This window comes from Tripterygium wilfordii, chromosome 2, assembly GCF_013401445.1.
Source record: "Tripterygium wilfordii isolate XIE 37 chromosome 2, ASM1340144v1, whole genome shotgun sequence".
NCBI lineage: Eukaryota > Viridiplantae > Streptophyta > Magnoliopsida > Celastrales > Celastraceae > Tripterygium > Tripterygium wilfordii.
The window spans coordinates 4,551,606-4,574,679 of NC_052233.1; the positions used below are offsets into that span (position 1 = coordinate 4,551,606).

The following is a 23,074-nucleotide window of genomic DNA, read 5'->3' on the forward strand; positions in this document are numbered from 1 at the left end:
AAGAACCAACTATAAAAAAACCTCCAAACGCAAATTATAAAATCAACCGCAAATATGTTCAATGTAAGCAAGGGTAGGGGGACGTTCGGTAGAAATGTGAACGTTGGATCCAATCCAATGGTTCGCATATGTTTGCCTCAAATTTGATCTTTCCGACTCTCTCTCTTCTGAACATCTCTCTTTCTTCTCCCCTTCTCCCTAACCCCCATCTCTTCTTCTCTTCTCTCAGTTAAATCTATTAAAAATAGAAATAAATTCTAAACAAGTTATAGAACAAATAAAAATACATATGAACAAAGAGTTCATGTCTAAGGATAAAAACCCACAATTTTGCTCCATTTGATAATAATAACATATCAACTATCAATACTCACTCAGAAACCCATTTTGATCTTCTTAACACAGAGATAGTTGTAGAGTAAAAGAGAGTGATAAAAAGAGCTTTAATCGAGAGAGAGAGCCGAAATGAGAGAAAAGAGAGATGAAAGTGAATGTCATTTATCTGGCCCCTCTCTAAAGCCCCAATCTTCTTAATACTCACTCAGAAACCCATTTTGATCTTCTTAATACAGAGATAGTTGTAGAGTAAAAGAGAGTGATAAAAAGAGCTTTGATCGAGAGAGAGAGCCGAAATGAGAGAAAAGAGAGATGAAAGTGAATGTCGTTTATCTGGCCCCTCTCTAAAGCCCCAATCTTCTTCGACGCAGCCACAACCTAGTCCATCACCATTGTCGTTGATTTGGGGTCCTTTGGCCCAATGATTGGCGTCAAGTCGTCCCCTATTTGTGGCAAAGACGACGAAGTCCATCTCTCATTGATTTTTGGGTTTTTATTAATCTGGATTTTTCTTCTTGATCATATCAGATATTTGTTATTGTCCATCTCTCTTTGCTTTTGGGGAGGATAAGCACAAGAAGGAAGAAGAAGATCAAAATGATTGAAAAGTTGTAATAACTACTTGTGTAACTATAAAGTAGCGGACCTCCACTCAATTCTCTTAGCAATGGGTTAAAAAATTTGACCACTCAAAACTCAGTTTATGTGTGCAATTTCTTGGATCTCTATTCGGTAGCTTTTGTTGGTTGGTATGTAACTATGTATTTAAAAGTTGACATATTGATTTAGAAATTCTTAGATTGGTTGTTGGTTGGTATGTAACTATGTATTTCAAATTTGACATAATGATTTAGAAATTCTTAGATTGGTTTATTAAAACGGTTTGTAGTTTCCTTAAATTTGCGTGGAAACGGTTGTTGCTTTTCTCTCAATTACAATTTTTAGTTTCATAGTTCTCTCCTTCAGTTACAATATTTAGCTTAATCCCATAATGTTTGACATTATACAACGGTTGTTTTTATCTCAATTACAATATTTAAGTTGATGGTTTGTCATGATTATGGCCACCTCCAACATATTCCACACACAAAAAGTAAAAGCCCACTTACAAATAGGATAGGAATAACTATATAATGGGCCCGCCTCAACACGAGGGCTTCCATTCCTCACTAACCCAATGCCTCCTAAAACCCTCTTCGCAAACAAGCCCAAGTCTAAAACCCTACCCTAACAAAATTCATAACCCCCCATCTCTTGTCCTTCTGTCTGTCTTACGGCTGTTTCTGGAAGTCTTCTCTCCTCTGTGTGATTGTCAGCTATGTTCCGTATTGCTTCAAAGTTAGCTTCCTCCATCAGGTGAATACTATTTTATCAGTTTATTGTCGATTTCACCTCCATTATTTTCGCATTTTTAACTTCTCCCTCTTTGTCGGTTTGTCCTTGTAGCGACTGATATTTATTTCTCCTTGCTTTTTTTTTTCGACAGTTCGTCTACGTCGAAGAAACTGGTAATAACTGTTGCCTTTTCTATCATTCATTTCTAATTCAAGTTCGCAGTACAAGTCTATTATGTTTGAATGTCTCTTTTTTTTCGGTAATGGAAGGTTAAATGTTACCGATTTTTACTACATTTTCACTGTAATACAATCTTCCTAGCAACTGGGTTTGCTTGGTTGATTTAGTGTTTCTGGGATTTCTTCTTTGGGGTGATTTATGATCATATGCTTTCGCAAATGAGAGAAATGATTCCTGATGCGTTACTCTTTTTTGTTGGCCATGTGAATTATGAAGGTCTGTGGCAGGGTCATATGCAGTAGAAATTATGCTGCGAAGGATATCAGTTTTGGTGTTGGAGCTCGTGCAACTATGCTTCAGGGTGTCAATGAGGTTGCAGAAGCTGTAAAAGTCACAATGGGACCAAAGGTAGTTGAGTTGTTATTGGTTTGTTGTTTCTTTTAATTTCCTTTGTTTACTGAGAATTTGTGGTGAACACCTTAATGGAGTGAACTTATTAGAAATCCTTGGGAATCTCTTTACTTTCCATTGGAGTGCAATAGTGCATTACATATCATTATCATTTTCTTAGGAAAACTAGTTACAATCCACCATAGTTGTATTACATGCACCAGAAAATGTTTTCTATAAGTGCCAATATTATATTTATCTCTTGAATGCGGAACTCAGGTAGCTGCATTGCATCATTTGTACATTGCTGGCTGTTTCCTATCTACTCTTTATTGACAAAATTAGACATATATATTGATTATGATGAACAATAACTGAGTATCTTTTTCCTCGAAATCTCAAGTCCAATGAGTTGCTAGAGACTCATGATGATGAAGCTTGTGTTCACTTGACTCTGTTTTATGGTTAATTTTTTATCGCATTGATTTTGTAAATTATAATGTTAAGAGTGGCTATTGATTGGTATTTATGCTTTTGCACTCTTTTAAAACATTTTAGGGGAGCATGTGGACTCTGTCAGTCTGTTGCATATTTAAGCTTTGATCGTTTTTAATACGTTGATAAGTAATTGAAAAAAACTATCATTTATATCACTTTTGATGATACTAAAGAAGTTGAAAATCTATTCATTGTCCCTCCTTTTCCTTTATTCTAATTGATTGTTTCAGGGGCGTAATGTCATCATTGAGAAAACTCATGGGGATCCCAAGGTCACAAAGGATGGTGTTACTGTTGCCAAAAGCATCAAATTCAAGGAAAAGGCCAAGAATGTTGGTGCAGATCTCGTAAAGCAGGTTGCCAGTGCCACTAATACTGCTGCTGGAGATGGTACTTTCTTCTTTGTTGTTTCCCTTGGTCTTGTCAGTAAAAGAGAACATATTCATTGTTTTTTTTAATGATGAAAAGGTATTCAATTAAGCAAAAATATTCATCGTTGGATATACCACAATCTAATGTTTTCAAATGACCAATGGGTATGAAAAAGATTCCTTTAGGAATCAAAGGCACTTATTTAAGTAAAAGCAAAGCACTAGACACCAAATGGAAAGCTTATTTTCATGCACTTGAAATATTTTAAGGAGTGAAGAAATTTATATCATGTCATACTCAACTCAGCAATAGTTTAATTTTTGATGTCGTATGGAAGTCCAGAAATATATTGTTATTATTGGATGGAAGGTCGCTGAATCCATAAGGAAAAAAGGTTAAGTTATGGAAGTTGTGTTTCCTTGCGATATAGGTCAAAAGTCAGCAAACTCTTGATCAACTTAAACATGTCACTGACTTTCCCCAGCCAAAGATAACGGAGACCGCACAACAGATCCATTTGTTAGTTCAGAGGATAAAAAAGGGCTGAAAAACTTAAATAATAATTGCATCATTTTATGATCAATCATACACTTTATGGGCATTAGTAAGTACATTCGCAAAACCTTAAATAGCTATGTAAAATGGGTAGTTTAAACATTACTAAACGTTTTGTTACTGTTACCTTGGCAAATCCCTATAATGATGATGGTAGTAAGTACAACCAAGTACTAACTCTTAGGTTTCGCTTTTTCTTGTAGCATGCATATGACAAACTCTGTGTTTATCCACAATGTTCATTCTCTCTTTTGTGTGTTTTTTCCTTCATTTTTTTTTTTCTTTAAGTTACTTCTTTTTTTACACTGTTCGTGCATTTCTTGTGGCTTCTTTGATTGATAAAAATTTATAACCTGTTTAGAAAGGTTTCTGGAGCTCACCAGGAAAACATGAGAGAGTTGCATTCAGTAAGAAAACTGAATGAAAACTTTGTTCATAGAAGCCCATTTTTGGTGGTTTGCAGAAATTTTTTTATGGTAGTAAAGTTGTGATGAAAAATATCATGAAGAGTTGAAGACACTCTTTTGTGGTCATGTCAGAAGTTCTTATGGTAGAGAGATTTTATATTTTGGTTTCAGGAACAACATGTGCAACTGTTGTCACCCAGGCGATACTCACAGAAGGATGCAAGTCTTTGGCTGCTGGAGTGAATGTGATGGATTTGCGCACTGGAATTAACATTGCAGTTGATGCTGTGATATCTGACTTGAAAAAGAGAGCACTGATGATAAGCACACCAGAAGAAATTACACAGGTATGAAGTCTTGTGGAGAAACTACTATTTTCTCTAGATTTTTTTTTCTGGCAGATTTGTTGCTTCCTAATAAAGCTTAGATAGTTTTGTAATTACTTGTTTCAAAAAAAAAATAAAACGGTGAATTACAGTTAGACTCCCTGCGAAAATTTTGGCGAGGACACCCCTGAAAGGGTCTAATAGTCCCCTTCTATTATTTTTCTCTTGGATGGGGTAATGAAGGGTAAAACAGTGGCACACAGAATGGGTGTATTTTTCCATGGAAGTGCCATGTTGGACCTTCTAAAACCTTCAATCGTAATCCAAATATGCAGAAAATCCATAAAAGCATGTCCTGCGGAGACAAATTGTTGTTTTGAACCTTTCACTTTGAGGGAAGATTGAGTCGATAAGTTTTTTGGCCATGAGGATCTCATGATACTGTCAGCATAAAAATGATTTTGTATGGAATTGTATGTATGCAGAAAGTAAAACGCTCAAATATATGTGCTTATTTAATAATGAAAATGATAAAAAAAAGAAGAAGAAGAAGTTGTAGACTATCTATTGACAACTAAAACCTAATCTTTCATGTGTGCTCCTTATGTTTTGATGCACTATTTGTCCATATTGGTCAATTGTTTGCTTCGAATACAAAGATTTGGCTTCTATATTTACATCTTTTAGTTTTTATCTTACCCCACAGTAGAAAATGGAAATTAAATTCAAACAGAAGCTAGAAAATTTAAGAATGCAATGATCCGATAGAAAATGTTTGTGAATCCCACCGACTTTTCCTATGAAAAAAATGCTTCCATCCTTGGTTGTGAATTGTGATAGAGGAAGTGCTTATCAAGAAGAGTAGGATTGATGACAGCAAGCATAAAGAAAAACATGTGCACGTCCTGTAAATTGTTCTTTTGCAGCAATTGGCAAGAAGGGAGATATGTATGGACACTTACAGTAAAAAGTGGGGAACCCAACCTTGAAGCTCTAAAAGATATTTTGGAGCATCCATATATTGTCATCTTTCACTAGAAGAGGGCAAATAACATGATGACTGAAGCTGGTATAAAATCTTGTCACGGCCCTTAAGGCTGAGCATTCTGGCTTTTTTGGTACCGAACCAAATGCCCGAATTTTTTTCGATACTTATTTTTTGACCCAACCCAAACCAAAATTACTATGGACCCGAGCCAAACTTGAACAATTCAGTTTCAGGTCAAGCGTCTTTATTATATAATGTTCAATTCCGTCAACATTCATTTAAGTACACTTGGAACTTCTAATTTTTCATAATGTATTCTATTGAACTGTTTATATTGTTAATGGATGTTGTCATTATCTTTCTCTTTTAAGTTTTTGTTTTAGCCAAAAAAGATGACTCAAAAAGAAGAACAAAAATGAGAGAAAACCAAATTTACTTATTTAATTTAAATAACTAATACTAACTCTAAGTCTCTAATAGTCTAATAAACTAATATATTATACGTCTTCCATTTATGTTAATGTATTATATGACATATATAATACACTATTATATTTTCCAGGTTTTTGAGGTTTAACCGCGGCCCGAACCTGATAACTGAAAAATTTATAAACAAAAACCCGAACCGAACTGAATTTGTAAATACGGGGCCAAATTTTCCGGTTCCAGATTGGGCCTGCTCAGCCTCCCTGAAGCCAGTAATCCATAGGTGTAATCAATACCTAAGCATTTGTACAATCCCAAACCTAAGTTTTATTAAACCATCTAACAACAAACGGACAAAATGAGTCTTTTGATTCCTCTTGTAACTTCAGGGGGTTTCCTGCCAAAACTGTTAATATAGGTCCTATCGGGTCAAATCGCAGGTGGTATAGCTGTATCTTGGCCAAGATGAACGAAATTTCGGATGTTGATGTCCTTAAGTGCTAATAAAGTTATTTTTTTAGTTCAGTGGAACTGTTGAAGTGGCTTTCTGTATTTAACTTGGCTGGAAAAGAACACTGGAGCAACAAGAGTTTTTTGGTCATTATGAATTTGTGATACCCTTTGTATTCTTGTCGTCCGTTTGTACTCTTTGTTGCCAACCACTTACTAATATACTATCTGTAGGTTGGCACCATATCTGCGAATGGTGAACGAGAGATTGGAGAATTGATAGCAAGAGCAATGGAGAAAGTTGGAAAGGAAGGAGTTATTACTGTCTCTGTGAGTACATCCTTATTTTCTCATGATACTGTACTCCCTGTAGCAACAGCTATTATTTGGTATAGCTTATGAATCTGATATCATATCTTTCAGGATGGTAATACTATGGATAATGAACTGGAAGTGGTGGAAGGAATGAAGCTTTCCAGGGGCTATATTTCTCCTTATTTTGTCACTGATCAGAAGACTCAGAAGTGTGTAAGTTCTGCCTTGCTTCATTGTTAGTCATATTTTCTTCTTAAAAGCTAATCAGAGGATATGATCAATGTTTTAAAAGGCGATCGGGGCGTACGCCTTGAGGCGCGCCTCAAGGCGAGGCGTTTGCGAGCAGCCTCCAGGCGTACGCCCTTGACAGAGAACTGTGAGGCTTACGCCTCATATGCCTAAGGCGTACGACTCGGCACAGTACGCACCAAGGCGTATGAGGCGTAGGTCTCACAGAGTTTGTTTCAATAGGTCAAAACTGAAGTTTAAACACAACCTAAATCGTGAAAGAGTGAAAGACCACTGAATCGCACCACCATTCGAATCGCGACCTCCTCTCCATCAGCCGTGCCTTCAAATCGATCTCCCCCTTGCAGCCGCAACTCCCCCTTGCAACACCGCGACCTCTTCTGTGGCTGTCGCGACTCTCGACTACGCGACCTCGGCCTCTTCTCTCCTGCAGTACTGCCAAGATCTCTCCTTTGTCTGAATCGTATCTGCTTAGGTGTTGCTAAGATCTCTCCTTCACTGCGTCCCTATTCTGATCCTAGGTCTCCTACTCTTCTTCGATCTTTCTTCTTCAGGTGGGAATGCCAATACTGATTATGTCATTTCCTGTGTGTGCCATGTAGTGTCTCCCTGATTTTTATTTTTTGATTTATGATGGTGCTGTTGCCGTCAATGTGATATTGCTTCTCTGTCTTGTTAATTTTTTTTTTTAAAGTTCTTTCTTATGTGTAACAAAAAAACTTTGGAATCTTGAGTTTGGCATTTTTAATATGTTCCCAGGTCATTTGAACTTTATCATTGAGTAATAATTATCACCAATCTCAACAGATGAAAGGGTTCGTAAAATTGGGAATGGGTGAGTGTAATCTATCAGAAGGAAAAGAAAACAACAATTTGCATAGAGAGAGTTATACTTCAAGCAGTCTTTCCTTTAGTTCCTTTCAATGTTAGCAAACTGTTGATGGTTCAGTGGAGAGAGGAAACATAAAAGCCATTTGTTCTTTAGAGACCTGATCATTTGAATTGATGATGGATGGAGTCATGTCTTCATAAATTGATAAATTGATATGATTATATTATTTGAATGTGTACATATACATTTTAGATTAATTCTTACCGAGGCTTACGCCTCGTTACGCCTCGAGGCTTACGCCTCGCCTCAAATAAGTCGAGCGCCTCGGTTTCCGAACCCGCCTTTTAAAACATTGGATATGATCAAGCGGCTAAGTAGAGTACATAGCCGAGAATGCGAGAATGACTATTGAAGCCTGCTTTGATTACTATTTTGATTTCTTTTGGTTGTAGTTTCCAACTTCTCATTTCCAAGACATCCTCTTACTTCTTAAATTGCTACTGAAATGCGTATGAGATGTTTTCCAAATCCAGCTGATTTCTTCTCTCCTATAGCATCCTTTGTAGTGGTCAATCATAGTAACTGCTCTTTTTAGTGTTTCATTTGCTGTAATTTTTGGTGGCATTTTATTGTGGTTGTGTTCCGATGAGTGTATCCTGGCATATGTAAACATTTAGTCAGAGGCAACAAATTATGATTCCATATAGACTAGATTATTATTATTTTTTTAAAATTTGATGGATTTGTTCTCCTTCGAAGAAATTATAACTTTGAAATATATTTCCGTGATTTGGATGTTGGCAGGAGCTAGAAAATCCTCTGATCCTTATCCATGACAAGAAGATTTCAAATATCGAGTCCCTCGTGAATATATTGGAGTTGGCTTTAAAGGTGATTGTTATTGTCAATATTACTGTTATTATTATTATCATCATCATCCAGTGAACTTGTCAATCAACTTTTAGACCTTGCTTACATCTTTTGTTTTCTTATTCTGAGCAGAAAAAAAGACCACTTCTTATTGTAGCTGAAGATGTGGAGAGTGACGCACTAGCTATGCTCATTCTCAACAAGCATCATGCTGGACTCAAGGTGATTGATTATATTAACCCGATAACAGACAAACAAAATCATATCAACACAATTTAACCATTTTAGATTTTGACTATGAATGAACAATAATTGATTACGGGTATGTTTGGTGCACAATTTTACACCACAATATATGCTACTAGTAGCATATATTGTGGTGTAAAATTGTGGAGCCACCAAACAACAATATATTGGCCCAAACTCCCAAGTAATATTAAGGCAATAATATGGCCTTTTGAATATTGTGCTTTATTGGACCATTCTCAAACTTTTTACAACAATTTTCCATTTCTGTCCCTCCTATTTTTTGAACTGCCAAGATTACCCCCTCTTCTATGCACTCTTACTGTGCAATTGGTGTTCTGTATTTCGATTCCATTTTAGTCTAGTACAAATGTGGCGTTTGCAATCTTGATTTGTTAAGCAATATTAATCATTTAATTATTTTTTATTTATTAATATTATAAATTTTTTCTAATTTAATAAACATCATTATTTTAATCATTACAACTTAAATGCATAATACCCCTGCACGTAATTTACACAACAATTTTGACACTAATATGTTATCAGCAAAAGTACAACCAAACACCTACCAGCATTTCAGCAACAACATATGCTACCATTTTATACCATCATAAATTGTCCACAATATATGCTACAATATATGCTACTGTCAAAATTGTCTACCAAACGGACCCTACATCTGCTGAATATTTTATTTGTTAGAATATATGATAAAGCACTTAACGTCATTTACGTGTTGGGTTTTGTATCCTTGATTTACATTGAGTGGCCAAAGTGCTGTGTTATCTGATGGTACAGATTTCATGCTTTGTTTAGCGATGTAGGTTAACATTGATCATATGTTGTCTGGTATGAGTACTGAACTAGCAAGGTTTCATGTCTTCAGGTTTGTGCTGTCAAAGCTCCTGGTTTTGGGGATAACAGAAGAGCAAATTTAGAGGATCTTGCCATTTTGACTGGCGGAGAGGTAACAGAGTTGTCAAGATTCTGTTTGGCTTCATTATATGTTGTGTGATAGAATCATTAATAATTGTTTTATAGGTCATCTCTGAAGAGCGTGGTGTAACTCTTGACAAAGTCCAAGATGAAATGTTTGGTACTGCCAAAAAGGTATGTATTTATAAACACTCTGCGGTTTACATGACTTCAGGGCTCTTGATGACATTTCTGCACAGGTCACTGTCTCGCTGGATGATACAATTATTCTACATGGTGGTGGGGACAAAAAGTTAATTGAAGAAAGATGTGAGCAGGTATACAGAATAACTATTAGGTATTTAGGTTGTTCCTTTTTTAACCTTTTCTATTGAATATTATCCCTTGGTCTATTCGCCAATTGCTTTTCTGTATGTAGTTTAAAAACATTAATGTCTTAAACTTAAATTTAGAAAAATGTCCACTTCGCAACTACCGTGATACTTATTTCTTTCAAACCTTATGAGAAAGTTCAATGATCTTTTGTAATATCCAAATATTTATTTTTGCTTTGTTCATATTATACATGACCTTTTTGTGAACGTTACATATATTCATTTGTCAAAATTTTGTTAAAGTTTCTTTGTTCGAGTATTTTTTTATAGACATCTATGATGTTATTTTGTTTACCTTGACGGTTCTCTTTTATTGACCAATTACCATGACCTTAACATTAATATACTTATTTTATTGATTTTGGAAAGGTTTTTACAAGTTGCAATTGGTAGTAATACAAAATGACCTGCTGAGTTAATGAGTTCTTATGACCCAGAAGAAGTCCAGAATCTATTTTTTAGGTTAAGGTAACTGTGTCAACAAAAGAGAACACAAACTGGAGACAAGGTTCTTTTATTTGGAAATACTTTTGTCCCTTTTGGGCAAAATAAATGTAATCACCATGGAATAGCTTGAAAAATCTGGTATAGCATGAATTAGACTGTTGGATCTCTTATTGATGTGTGGAAGGCATACTGCTTCTCTTTAAACTTGAATTCTGTGTATTCTAAGTGAGCCATTGGGATGCTTTCTTATTATTGAATGCTGGTTGCTTTTTTACCTTTTTTTTTTTCAACCCAGATAGAGAAATGCTAGTTGGTTTATTTAGAAGAAATTTTCCTGCATCTTTTTTCTTCAGATACTGTTACATGAATCCTCGAAGGGCATTTGTCATACATCAGGATTTAGTTAGTAAAAGAAAATTTATTTGCTTTAATAATGAAAGGTCCATGATCAAGGTTGAGTATGGAATTCAGATGCAACTTCTGAACAAAGGTAATTTGGAGAAGAGACAATTTCATGACTCATTTGTTACAGTTTCTGAGGACTCTTGTATTATGGTACAGCTGAGGACAGCGATTGAGAAGAGTACAGCCGTGTTTGACAAGGAGAAATCTCAGGAAAGGCTTTCAAAGCTTTCTGGTGGTGTCGCTGTCTTTAAGGTTTAATTTTGACCCTTAGTATTTCTTTTTGTAATTTATTTTCATGTCTTCTGGAGCTTTATATTTTCTAACAGGTTGGAGGTGCTAGTGAGGCGGAGGTTGGAGAAAGGAAAGATAGAGTAACTGATGCTCTAAATGCTACTAGAGCAGCCGTGGAAGAAGGAATTGTAGCAGGTAAAGTGATGTTTATCATTTGGAGGTTTTGAATAAGCACTCGCAATTACAACATAATATGTTTCATAGGTGGTGGTGTTGCTCTATTGTATGCCTCAAAGATTCTGACAAGCCTTCAAACTGAAAATGAAGACCAGAAAAGGGGTGTCCAGATTATTCAGAATGCTCTCAAGGTTTTGCAGACTTTAAAATTCTTGTTTGCATTTTCTCAAGTGTATATTTTATATGAAATTTTAATTGTGATGTTAACCTTTTGTCTTAGGCACCTACATTAACAATAGCTTCGAATGCTGGTTTTGATGGCACTCTGGTTCTGGGAAAACTATTGGAGCAAGATGATCACAATTGGGGATTTGATGCTGCAAGAGGTTTGTTCTCCAAACCTTGCATCATATGCTATGTTAGCAACTTTCTTTGACCTTCTTTAATTTGTGCACATGCATATATGATCCACTTCTTATGTTTTTAGTTTTTTTTGGCCCTTGATAGATTAAAGAATAAAACTGCCTCATACCAGCCTTGGTTAGAATTAGAATTTGGAAATTCATTCTTTAGAAAATTTCAATTTGGTATATGTTCGATTGAGAGAATTGATACACAGTATTTGCATAACTCCCCATTTAGCAAGAATCCAATGCTTATTCAAAATTTTGGAACATGACTTAATTATTTAAATTGTACATATTGCCAATTGCTTCCTTGCATTGAGCACTTGCCATTCATACTTTGTTTAGTTGACGAACTTGGCACTATCCTTCCAATTGTTGAATTGGTGACATTTTCTCTAAAACAGGTGAATATGTTGACATGGTGAAGGTTGGAATTATTGATCCTCTCAAAGTTGTTAGAACGGCCTTGGTAGATGCTGCCAGGTGATGATCAAATTCTTTTTATGTCAAGAGATGTGATTTCTTCCTATGCTAAACTTTCTGCTGTTATATTGCAGTGTTTCTATGCTTTTGACAACAACAGAGGCAACTGTTGTGGACCATCAGGATGCTAAACAACCTCCTAGTCGTATGCCGGCAATGGATGATATGGGCTATTGAGTTTATCGACTTAAAACTCTATATTCTTTGTAATGTAGGCAGCTGATGCATTGTCAGCAATACGACTGAATGTCGAGGTTAGTCAGAATTTTTACAGTTAAAAGTGAGGATGAAATGTCTTATTTGGGTATGATTTGTTTCCCCTCAATTAGCTAGGTAAGCTGTCAGTTTGAGGGTGACATTCGAAACCACCACCTCTAATGAGGTGAAGTTAGCTTTAAACCTTTCAACTAAGGGGTTGAATTCCATGTGAGAAATTATATATAGATTATGGTCGCCAAGGTGAAGTTGAACTTTCAATATGGAAAAATTGAAATGGTTTTCGGTTTTCACCAGTTGGAATTTGACTTGAGTTTGTCAATTGAAATGATTTCCAACCAACTTGTCCACTCTAGGTGGATAAGTATCATAGAAACCTTTAAACTAAAAACATGTTTAGTATTTATTTTATTGGATAAGTATCACAGAAACCCTTAAAACTTATCAAAAAGGGCCAATTTAGTCTTCATGTTTTTTTTTTCGTGCCAAATAAGTCCCTCAACTTCAATAGACGGTTTACGTTTGCTTTTCCATCAGTTTGCAGCTAAAAAAAGCTGAAATGGACTCCATTTGTGGACATATCTTTTAATTTGTTAGAAAATAGTAATATGTGTATTTGACATATTAGAAAAAAACTAAAAAAAAGACAAAAGGGAAAAATTCAAAAAGCTCACAACCTCATTGCACATAAACAGTCATAGTCTCTCTTCTTCCTCACCAAGTAATTGTCTCTTTGAGTTCTTCAATTTTCTTGTTCTGTAAGTTCTTACACCGCCTTTTTCGTTGAATCGTCACATGATTTCATTTCAATATGGCACATCGATTTTGGGGCTTTCGCTTTTAGGTGTCGCCGATCCAACTTGACTTTCAATTTACAAATTTAAGTGAGGTCATCGGATGTAACGGCCCATCCCGCAGGATACAGTCGGGCCCATGGACCGCTACCCCCAACCCCTCACCACTCCCAGCCACGGCTGCGGAAGGTAGGTTGTTGGTGGGAGTCGAATGCACGACCCTCCCACCCTTTAACATAAGTCTCTCAGGCACCTTATGCTACCAGCTAAGCCATTCCGCAGCCGTGGCTGGGAGTGGTGAGGGGTAGCAGTCCATGGGCCCTGCTGTATCCTGTGAGATGGACCGTTACATAAAAACTGCATTTTTATATTTCCCCCCCCCCTCAGGAGGTACTCACAGGATCCATGGTCCAAACAGCCCAACCCCTCTCCAATCCCTTACTCACAGGCGGAAGGCGGGTTGTTGGTGGGAATCGAACGCACGACCCTCCCACCCTTTAACATAGGTCCCTCAGGCACATTATGCTACCAGCTAAGCCAACAACCTACCTTCCGCAGCCGTAGCTGGGAGTGGTGAGGGGTTGGGGGTAGCGGTCTATGGGCCCGGCTGTATCCTGCGGGATGGGCCGTTATACCGGAGATGGAAGGTGGTTGTGGGAGATGGGGTTTTCTTCATTATTTCCCAATACGCTCGAATTCGGGGTCGAGTTGTCGATAATGGCGGTATTGAAGGAGAGAGGGAGGAGAAGAATGAGATAGAAGAGGAGAACATCGATTTTGGGGCTTCCAATTTTGGGGGTCGCCGATCCTGAGATGAAATGATCGTCAGAGATGGAAGCTTTGAGAGAGAAGAGGAAGATGATGGAGAAGAGTGAGGTCGTCGGAAATGGATGTTCAGGTTTTTATGGAAGATGACATATTTTGATGGAAGCTGGATATCTATTATTTTGTTGGTTCGAATAGGGGGTTGTTTGATCTTTTTTCTTAAAATGCAGGGGTTTAATTGAACCATAAAGAATACTTTAAGGGCTTCATAGATCCTAAAATAATATTTCAAAACTAATGCAAATGATTACACTCACTAATTGTACATAAATTTAATTCTGACAAGTGACATCTTTTCATTGGACATCTTCCACGCGTCTGCCACGTGAAAATTGAAAATAAAATAAAAATTACATGTCAACGCTTAATTGTCATGTTATGAAGGAATAGTGCTCCATGGACTTTTTTGGACCATTTTTAGTAAGTTTAAATGTTCATGTGATATTTATCCCTTATTTTATCAATCATTCTTGAGGTCCGTTACTATACTTCAAGCAATCTACTAATTTTGATGAATGTTGACTTTAGACCTCTAAATGAATCTTTATTGTCATATTCGGATATATTAGGGTAAGTTAAATCAAAACTTAATATGTGACATCAGGGGGTATTGCTCTTATTGAGAATCGAGCTCATGATCTTTTAAGTTTTTACGGTTTAACCCTAGTGAGATCCAATTTAAGGTAGTTCCTAAGATTAACATTATTTACATCTCGTTTTTTACTAAGTACACCCTATTAATCCTTAAACAATACACTAGAATGGAGTATACTTAGTAAAAAATGGGATGCAAATAATGTTCATCAGTTCGATGTTCCTAACCATCGCCAATTTGAAAGGATAGACAAGGCAACCATGGCTTCTTAGAATATGATCCTTAACTTGTCAAATATGCATGGTCATCATGAATATGACGTAATTGCAATGTACATATGAAGATGAACTTTACACTCCAAAAACTTATTCTTAGTATATAACTATATATTAGGGTAACTTACAAAACAAAACCATAAATTATATTGTTTTTGCATACATATTTATGTTTATAGTGATTTTATTTATGATTGATATGAAGCCCCGATTGAACATAAATAAGGGCTTTTAAAAAAACACACTACTTGAACACATCTGCAATGGATATCAAAGATGGTCATATGAGAAGATCAGAACTTCCCTAGGACTCATGCCTTGAGCTTCTTCTCATAAAATTCAAGGAACTCTTTTGGATCAATCTTTGTTTGCTTGTAGACATCGATCTTGTTCAACTCCTGCACAAAGGGAGATTTAGACCCTTTTTCAATGTTTTAACTACAGGTTTTGCTCATACAGCAGCAGCAGTAGTATAAGTAATGCTTGTAAGCTATTGAACAAAATCCATCAAATACAATGATGAGCGTGTACATATATATATATATATATATTGTTCTAACTCAAGGGCAGAGCAAGCTGGTTGAAATTTTACTCATTGCTTTGCACATAATGTAGCTTAATGAAAAGGTTTGTCAATGCAAGCATCAATTTATAGTACTGCTATCGCACCGGATAATCCACAATCATTCTACAAACATAGAAAGGTTTGTAATTTACCTCGAACCACACAGCAAGTTTAGGCCTCCCAGAAGTAAAATCATAATTGAATGCATTTTTAAGCACGATGTCAAATCTCTCCACAAATGTTATGTAGGCTATATCCACCTGTAGGACGACAGTTTTCATTTATAAATCAGGGAGAAAACACCTCAATTCATCTGGAAAACACATAGTTTAATAAAGATTAATAGTTACCAGACTCAATTGGCCAAGGAAGAATGGACCATCCTCAAATTTGTGAAGAGCCTTTTCCAAAAAATCGAAAGAAGCAGCTGCCCATGCACAAATGTTAAAATGTTAAACGATTATTTTGTCAGTTGATTGTCCATAAACATGACAAATGCTGTCAACTTGGAAGTTTCAAGACAAACCAGATTCTTTTACTGGGTCTCCCCTGAATGCAGTGAACACATCTTTGTTTATTTTATCAGTGTAGGATAACAGCTCTTCCCCAAACTCTTTCTTCGCAGGATTCTGCAACAACTCTCACACTATTAATTAACATCTCACATCTCATCCCCCGTCCCCGGCCCCTCCTCCCCATGACACACACAATCATGTTAGCAATACCCAAACCCATACCATTAATTGACTCCTCACACCATTTATCAGTGTAGGATAACAGCTCTTCCCCAAACTCTTTCTTCGCAGGATCCTACAACAACAAACTCCTCACACCATTAATTAACATCTCACCTCTCATCCCCCGTCCCCGCCTCCCCATGACACACACAATCATGGACATGTTAGTAATATAATATATACCTACCTCAGGGAAGAGCTTAGGCCCTTCAAAATTGCTGTCAATGTATTTCAGCAAATCTATACTCTCTCCAATGACTTTTCCATTGTGTTCCAATGCTGGCACCTATCCCAAAAGACAGATTGAAGAAAAATATTCTTCTAATTAGTGAAAGGAATACGCTTTCGTAGCTCCATTAATGATCATAAAACCTGGCTAACATATGAACATTCACAGATGACAATGAGAAATTCAACTAGCCAGAAGTTCCCCATGGAATTAGGTAAAATAAAACAGATCTCCTAATGGAACTAAAAAGGACAAGTTACCTACTCCAAACATCACTAGAAAGTTGCTGGAAGTTGTATAAAATTCGAGTTAATGAAACTTTTCATCACTGAAAGATACTCTTTGTTCCAACTCAGTCACCCAATTTCAGATTGTTCTAACTCAGTCACTCAAAATTCAGTTTTGTTTCAATTTCATCACCTGGGTAGATTTTCACAAAAAGGGCAGTCAAACATCACACCAGGCTTGTTGACCACCACGTCAAACGCTGATGTGGAAAAAAATGCCACGTGAAAAAAAAATTTGTAACAAAACATATCAAAATTCTGCACCATAACAATACAAATCAAAAGAACTCCACCATAAAGATAAAAATTTTGTACCTGCATATTACAAACCTGTAAATTTGAAGATCAAAATTCTGTAACTGCATTTTACAAACCTATATATATAAAGATTAAAATTCCACCATAATAGACCTTTATATTCACCATATCATATTTGTTTCATAGAAGCAAGTCCAAAACAACATTATCTAGATGCCAGATGACTGTCATACATAAGTCCAAAACATATTCAGATGCTAAGTCCACCAAAAACATATCCAACAGATATTTACTAATCTAGTTAGCACGACCCTAATATTATCACTAATATGACTACCTCCTTGCTTTCGTTATTGATTCCTGAGTTGCATTCAGCATGGTAGTGTACCTAGCTTTGGATGTTGCACCTTGAATTGTAAGAATAGTGTTTGGCATCCTCTTGGCACTTGATTTTGTTCTTTTTCCAGGGCTGCATGATCCACCAAAACTCAAATCCATTGGCACTGTATGGCTCTCGGTCATGACAATTCCACCACCACTTCCACTCCCTCGCATCATAGATCTTTTCACTGGCATCTTTGATCTAAAGACACTGCCACTATTAACTCGATCCGCATCAGTACTCACTGCATCAGTATTAGTAGTAGAAGGCCTACCAATGCCACCTCCTCTCATTGGACCAACCTTTCTACCACCTCTACCACGACCTCTTCCCCTAGTACCCCTTCTTCCAACTGCACTTTCCATGTCGACATTAACATTCACATTGGGTGGCTGGCAATTTAGAATTTGATATCTTAGTTACAGAATATTATAGAAATCTCATGAATTTTGCATTTAAAACAATGTCTACCTGAGATATTGCAGGATTATGACATCCTCTTTTGTTGTGCCCTAGTCCTCCACATTTGCCACATTTTATCTTCGGATACCTTCGTCTTAGTCGACTGCTTGTCTTAGGCTCATCGTGTTCTCTCATTCTCTTCTTTGTTGTCTTCCGACAGATACTTTCATTGGAGGAGGTATAACGGTATCACCACCAGTGGCAACCCACAAGTTCTCTCCATTTGTTGGTTCAACATTGTGATGGTATACCCTGAAATATGTCTCCCTTGTATATGCTTCATGCACAAAGTCTACTGGATCTTTGTGAAGCCATCCAATTGCAGTGACAGCATGAGTGCATGGAATGCCAGATAAGTCCCATGACCTACAAGTACATGATGCCTGTTTTACATTGACAACGTATTGCTCTGGCTTTTTGCTCACCTGTTACAAACAAAGTTGTGTGTTTATTAACTACCATCATCAATGTGATATGTAAAAGACTAATATTTGATAACCATATACCTGAAAAACTGACTGTTCTGAATCTCCAGACCATTTTGCTGTCCATAATCTACTTTTCTGGAACTCTTTAACTAATCTATCGTGCACTTCTGGCACAAGTCTCCCTTGTTTCCTTTCCATCTTTATCCTCAATCTAACATGCCTATCCATTGCATCAGCTCTTAGCTCCTCTAACATTGTGATAATTGGTTTGCCTCTAATTTGCACAATCTTACCATTGAAGCTCTTTGACATGTTATTCACAATGGCATCATTCTTGCTAAATGTGGAGAAAGCTGCCCTAGTCCACAAACATGGAACTATGTCATCCAAATACTTCCAAGCCTCTTCATCTAACTCTTTTACCTTCTGCATGTGTGAGAGGAAATCTTGCATTGTTGTGGCCTTTGCACAATCATATACCAATTTTCTATAATGAGCTCCTGGCCATTTTTTGCTAAAGTTGGCATAAATATGCCTCACACAGAATCGGTGCTCAATGCCTTGTTCCACTTCTCTTTCAAGCTTATCAATGGTTGACACCAATCCCTACAACATAATATATCATATAGCCTTAGTAAGTAGAGTTAACAGAGAATGTATTAATAAATAGAAAACATGTGCAACTTGAAAAACAGAATGTTAAATGTGATACCTTCTGCCTATCAGAAATAAAGCACCATCTCCTCCTATCGAACCCTCCGATGTCCAATAGTAACTTCCTTAAGAACCATTCCCATGAATCTCCATTCTCCCTTTCGACAACCGCCCATGCTATGGGAAAAATCCCATTAGCACCGTCATGTGCTACTGCAGTGAGTAATTGACCACCATAAACAGTTTTCAAAAAACACCCGTCTAGACCAATCAAAGGCCTACATCCAGCAAGGAACCCATTCCTCAACGGAGCAAGGCACATATATACCCGCTTGAACACTGCAAGGTCTTCTAGTCTATCCCTGTCCACAAGTAAATTGCATGTGCTACCGATGTTGGTCCTTAAAACCTCGGACATGTAACTTCTCAATTGACCATACTGTTCTTTATGTTTCCCATCGATCATGTCCAATGCTTTCTTCTTTGCTCTATATGCATGTGTCCTTGAAATTGCCAAAGAGATGTGTTCCTTTGCATATGTGACCAAATCAGCTGCACTCACTTTTGGTTCCCCTCTTATCTTGTCCACCAATCTCACCGCTAGCCATGTGCTATTGGCTTGCTTGTTTTCTAGTCTCCGATTACACATATGTTGTTTAACGTATGTCTTGATTTGGTAAGTACTCTCCCCTTTGATTTGAGAGCACCATATCACCCACAGGCATCCAACATCACACTTTGCTTGACACCTTGTCTTCTCATTCCTCGCTATATGTATTTGGTACCCACCATCAACCGCATAGCTCTTGATAGCATTTTTAAACTCTTTGAGATCAGTAAATTCCATTCCAAGTTCAAACATAAACTTTTCTGAAGTAACCTTATGATTGAACTTTGGATTTGCAACCATACTTCTCCTAATGCCATTGTCACCATCATCTTCAAATAGCAGTATGTCCTCATTATCTGATTCATAGACCTCTTTAAAATCTTCATCACTGCCAATGTCACCCAAGCCATCACCGCCACTGCCATCATCCCCACTTTTATCGTCTTCATTCCCCTCAACATCATTGCAATTATCTCCACTCCCATCGACATCACTATCCTCATACCCACTCCCATCGGCATCACTACCCTCATATTTACTCCCATCACTGCTAGTATCTCCACTGCCACCATCTCCACTGCCAATAATAGAACCTCCAACATTGTTTTCCAAGGATGTCATATATGCATCAAGGAGATCATCATCCTCATCATCAAGAGAACATTCAACGGAAGGTTTCATTTCAACAACAAACTGCAAGCATATAAGCAAAAAAACACATAAAACGAATTACAAACTCAGATCAACAAAAACAGAACACACAATCACAAAAACCTAAAAACCCTAATACCCAAATCGGGTACAAACTCAAATCATAATAAAGAAATCGATTGAATCTACACAATCATGAAAGATATGAGATAAATAAACTCTTACCAGAGTTGTAAAACCTAGAGCTTCAATAAGACCTGAGGCGCTCGTCGATGACTACAATTACGGGTAGATGTTCGGATGCTCTGTTGGGTAACGCCGTGCTACGTGCAAGGTTGTCGAAGGGAGATAGTGATATACGGTTGTTGTCGAGCTGGAGCCAAATCGCGTCCAAGAGAGTGCAGTGACGGCGTCTTTTTTGAAGACAAAAGTTTTAGGTCTTTCATGGGTTCGCGTCTTCTGAAAGCCAAATATTTGGGCAAAATTATTTTTTTTTTTACAAATGCCACATTTTTATTTTTTCGACATGGCATTTTTTTTCCACATCAGCCTTTGACCTAGTGGTCAACATGCTAGGTGTGATGTTTGACTGCCCGTTTTTGTGAAAATCTGCCCAGGTGATGAAATTGAAACAAACCTGAATTTTGAGTGACTGAGTTGAAACAATCTGAAATTGGGTGACTGAGTTGGAACAAAGAGTATCTTTCAGTGATGAAAAGTTCCATTAACTCTATAAAATTCTGAATAATATTCCATTTCCATCTTTTTAACTTAAAGAGTGAAAAATGCTTCTCCCATGAGAGTGAATCCATACCAGTAGCTTTTGCTCATGAACAATAGGCTCATCATACAACTTTTTGAAGGATCCACAAATTGCAAACCATGCTATAATCATCATTAATTTATCTAGAAAAAAGCTTACTATTCCTTGATTAAGAGTATTCAGCTTGCACTTAATCTCTCCTCTAAAGCACGTACGGTAATCACCAGAGTCACGTGGGCATAAAAGAAAATCAGCCCTTTTCTGTTACCTTATTGACAGGGTACACTTTCTCCTTGTACCAAGCAGGTCTGTCTTGGAGGTTTAGAGGAACCAACTCAATTTTCTCTTGCAACCCCTGAAATGGAAATTTAAATAAACAATTACACATAATTCTGGTTGATGGGTCTTAAAAGGACAGATAGAATAGAGAGAATCAAGGCTAGAAAACCAACTTTGTAGTCTCTGATTATCCAAACTCGCTGTGCATACGGGCACGAGTAACTGGTATACAACCTTTGCAACACCAATAAAGAAGCCAAATCAAACAGAGTGTGTTAAGAACAAGATACAAGGGACAACAGAAAAGCAGAGAGCGCAGGAGAGTGGAACCCTACCTTGTAGTTCCATCAAAGTGGAGAGGCTGTGGCGAAGACGAATCCAAAGGTTTAGGAAGAACCTTGCTCACATCTCTGTAAATTATAAAAACAGAACAAAACAGAATGAACAACAAGTAACTTGAAAACCCCAAGTACTCAGAGAAGTTGATCATTACGCAGAAGCCATTGTCGGCGGTGGGTGGTCTGGTCACTGGTGCTGACTGGGAAGAGATTACTAGAGAGAGAAGCGATCGTAATGTAGAGGGCGATTTGGCTCTAATTATAGAGGGACCATACAACTTTTTTCAAGGTGGCCTGCAAACTTACGCCAGCCCTGACGATAGGTTTGGTGTTTTTGTTTTTGTTTTCACAATATGGTCGAGAAAGTCACGGATATGATATGGTTATCTTTATTTGACCATTTCAGGCTTTCAGCCTTTCTAGAAGAACCGGTATTTGTAATGGGAATCTACTCTGACGCCATTCAGGGCTTGATTAGTTTAATATTTTGGAGAGTTAAAGTGAAGAGAGTTCAGGAGGAATGGACAGGACAACTTCACCTCATTTGAATTGTATAAGGGAGTTAAGTGAGGTAAAGGAGAAAAATTTCCTTTTACTTAACTCTTCAACAGAACATTTTATAACCCCTCAATTTGGGGGTTTGTGAGGCGAGAAAAAAGTTTATAAGTTTTTCACTTATTTCAATTTGTATTTTTGTAACTCATATTTTTTACATCTCATTACTTCTCATCCACTCTACCTCCTATCCAAGTAATGATGAGTCAAGATAGTCCTCTCCCATAACTTTTTTTTCACATAACCCTCTCTCCGTTAATTGTACTTTAATTTTCATTTTTCCAATCATTTTTCCACACCAACGCCTACACCATATGTGGGAATCGAAATTTCACTGGATTGGTCGTGTCTTGCATAATGAGCGGATTGGATGCATGGGCATTGGTGTGGGCATCCTATCCAAATCGTTCGTCGTCTTGATCCGCTCACGAGTGCTTGACCCGGCCTTTCAACTCGGGGTGCTTGGCTTGGGCAACTGAGCCATGCACTCCTTGTCGGAATGGAAAGTGGGCTCTTTGCAAGGATGCCCTTGCCTAGCGCCCATACGTGGGAATCGAAATTTCGTTGGATAGGTCGTTTCTCGTATAATGAGCATATTAGATGTGTGGAAATTGGTGTGGGCATCCTAGCCAAATCGCCCGCTATCTTGATCCGCTCACGAGTGCTGGGCATGGCCTTTCAGCTCAGGGTGCTTGGCTTGGACAATTGAGCCTTGCACTCCTCATCGGAATTGAAATGTGGTTGGCCGGTGACGGCATACCAAGCCTAGAGCTGCGAGCAACTGTTTGCTTGGGAAGCCAAGTCAAGCGATGTGAGTGGTTGTTAGGCGAGGGAAACCAAGGTGCTAGCCTGCCTTGTGGGAAACAATCGTGTCTATCGTCTCATGCGTGGCTTCTCTAGATTATTCCACAGGTTTGTGATTATACTTCTTGC

The 23,074-nt window shown here is 37.4% G+C and overlaps 3 protein-coding genes across 3 annotated transcripts; 1 reads left to right on the forward strand and 2 right to left on the reverse strand.

The window, feature by feature from the left end:
• Positions 1–1,548: 1,548 nt before the first annotated feature.
• LOC119980632 (chaperonin CPN60-like 2, mitochondrial) lies at positions 1,549–12,747 on the forward strand. Its single transcript, XM_038823420.1, has 18 exons — positions 1,549–1,692; positions 1,823–1,844; positions 2,128–2,259; positions 2,970–3,129; positions 4,245–4,420; positions 6,498–6,593; positions 6,687–6,791; positions 8,464–8,550; positions 8,662–8,751; positions 9,665–9,745; positions 9,820–9,888; positions 9,954–10,031; positions 11,097–11,192; positions 11,267–11,366; positions 11,436–11,539; positions 11,629–11,734; positions 12,160–12,238; positions 12,313–12,747. The coding sequence occupies exons 1-18, from the start codon at positions 1,655–1,657 to the stop codon at positions 12,413–12,415; spliced, it is 1,722 nt and encodes a 573-aa protein (XP_038679348.1). The 5' UTR covers positions 1,549–1,654; the 3' UTR covers positions 12,416–12,747.
• Positions 12,748–15,017: 2,270 nt separating this feature from the next.
• LOC120007176 (glutathione S-transferase L3-like) lies at positions 15,018–21,815 on the reverse strand. Its single transcript, XM_038857372.1, has 9 exons — positions 21,742–21,815; positions 21,584–21,658; positions 21,422–21,482; positions 21,238–21,324; positions 16,433–16,531; positions 16,035–16,137; positions 15,859–15,935; positions 15,661–15,768; positions 15,018–15,341 (listed from the first exon to the last, which is right to left on the reverse strand). The coding sequence occupies exons 1-9, from the start codon at positions 21,750–21,752 to the stop codon at positions 15,255–15,257; spliced, it is 708 nt and encodes a 235-aa protein (XP_038713300.1). The 5' UTR covers positions 21,753–21,815; the 3' UTR covers positions 15,018–15,254.
• Positions 17,143–20,772, reverse strand: LOC120007166. The gene is made up of 5 exons (XM_038857363.1): positions 20,432–20,772; positions 19,004–20,248; positions 18,370–18,897; positions 17,873–18,288; positions 17,143–17,793 (listed from the first exon to the last, which is right to left on the reverse strand). Exons 2-4 carry the CDS (start codon positions 20,234–20,236, stop codon positions 17,995–17,997), a joined length of 2,055 nt encoding a protein of 684 aa, XP_038713291.1. The 5' UTR covers positions 20,237–20,248; positions 20,432–20,772; the 3' UTR covers positions 17,143–17,793; positions 17,873–17,994.
• Positions 21,816–23,074: the final 1,259 nt, after the last annotated feature.

Coding starts and splice junctions, on each gene's coding strand:
- LOC119980632 (XM_038823420.1), top strand. CDS start 1,655: ATGTTCCGTATTGCTTCAAAGTTAGCTTCCTCCATCAG. Junction 8,752..9,664: donor AGCATCATGCTGGACTCAAG/GTGATTGATTAT, acceptor TCATGTCTTCAG/GTTTGTGCTGTCAAAGCTCC. Junction 10,032..11,096: donor TTGAAGAAAGATGTGAGCAG/GTATACAGAATA, acceptor ATTATGGTACAG/CTGAGGACAGCGATTGAGAA.
- LOC120007166 (XM_038857363.1), bottom strand. CDS start 20,236: ATGAAACCTTCCGTTGAATGTTCTCTTGATGATGAGGATGATGATCTC. Junction 18,898..19,003: donor TTATTTCTGATAGGCAGAAG/GTATCACATTTA, acceptor ATTATGTTGTAG/GGATTGGTGTCAACCATTGA. Junction 18,289..18,369: donor CAGAACAGTCAGTTTTTCAG/GTATATGGTTAT, acceptor TGTTTGTAACAG/GTGAGCAAAAAGCCAGAGCA.
- LOC120007176 (XM_038857372.1), bottom strand. Junction 15,936..16,034: donor AGACCCAGTAAAAGAATCTG/GTTTGTCTTGAA, acceptor GTGCATGGGCAG/CTGCTTCTTTCGATTTTTTG. Junction 15,342..15,660: donor AACTTGCTGTGTGGTTCGAG/GTAAATTACAAA, acceptor CCCTTTGTGCAG/GAGTTGAACAAGATCGATGT.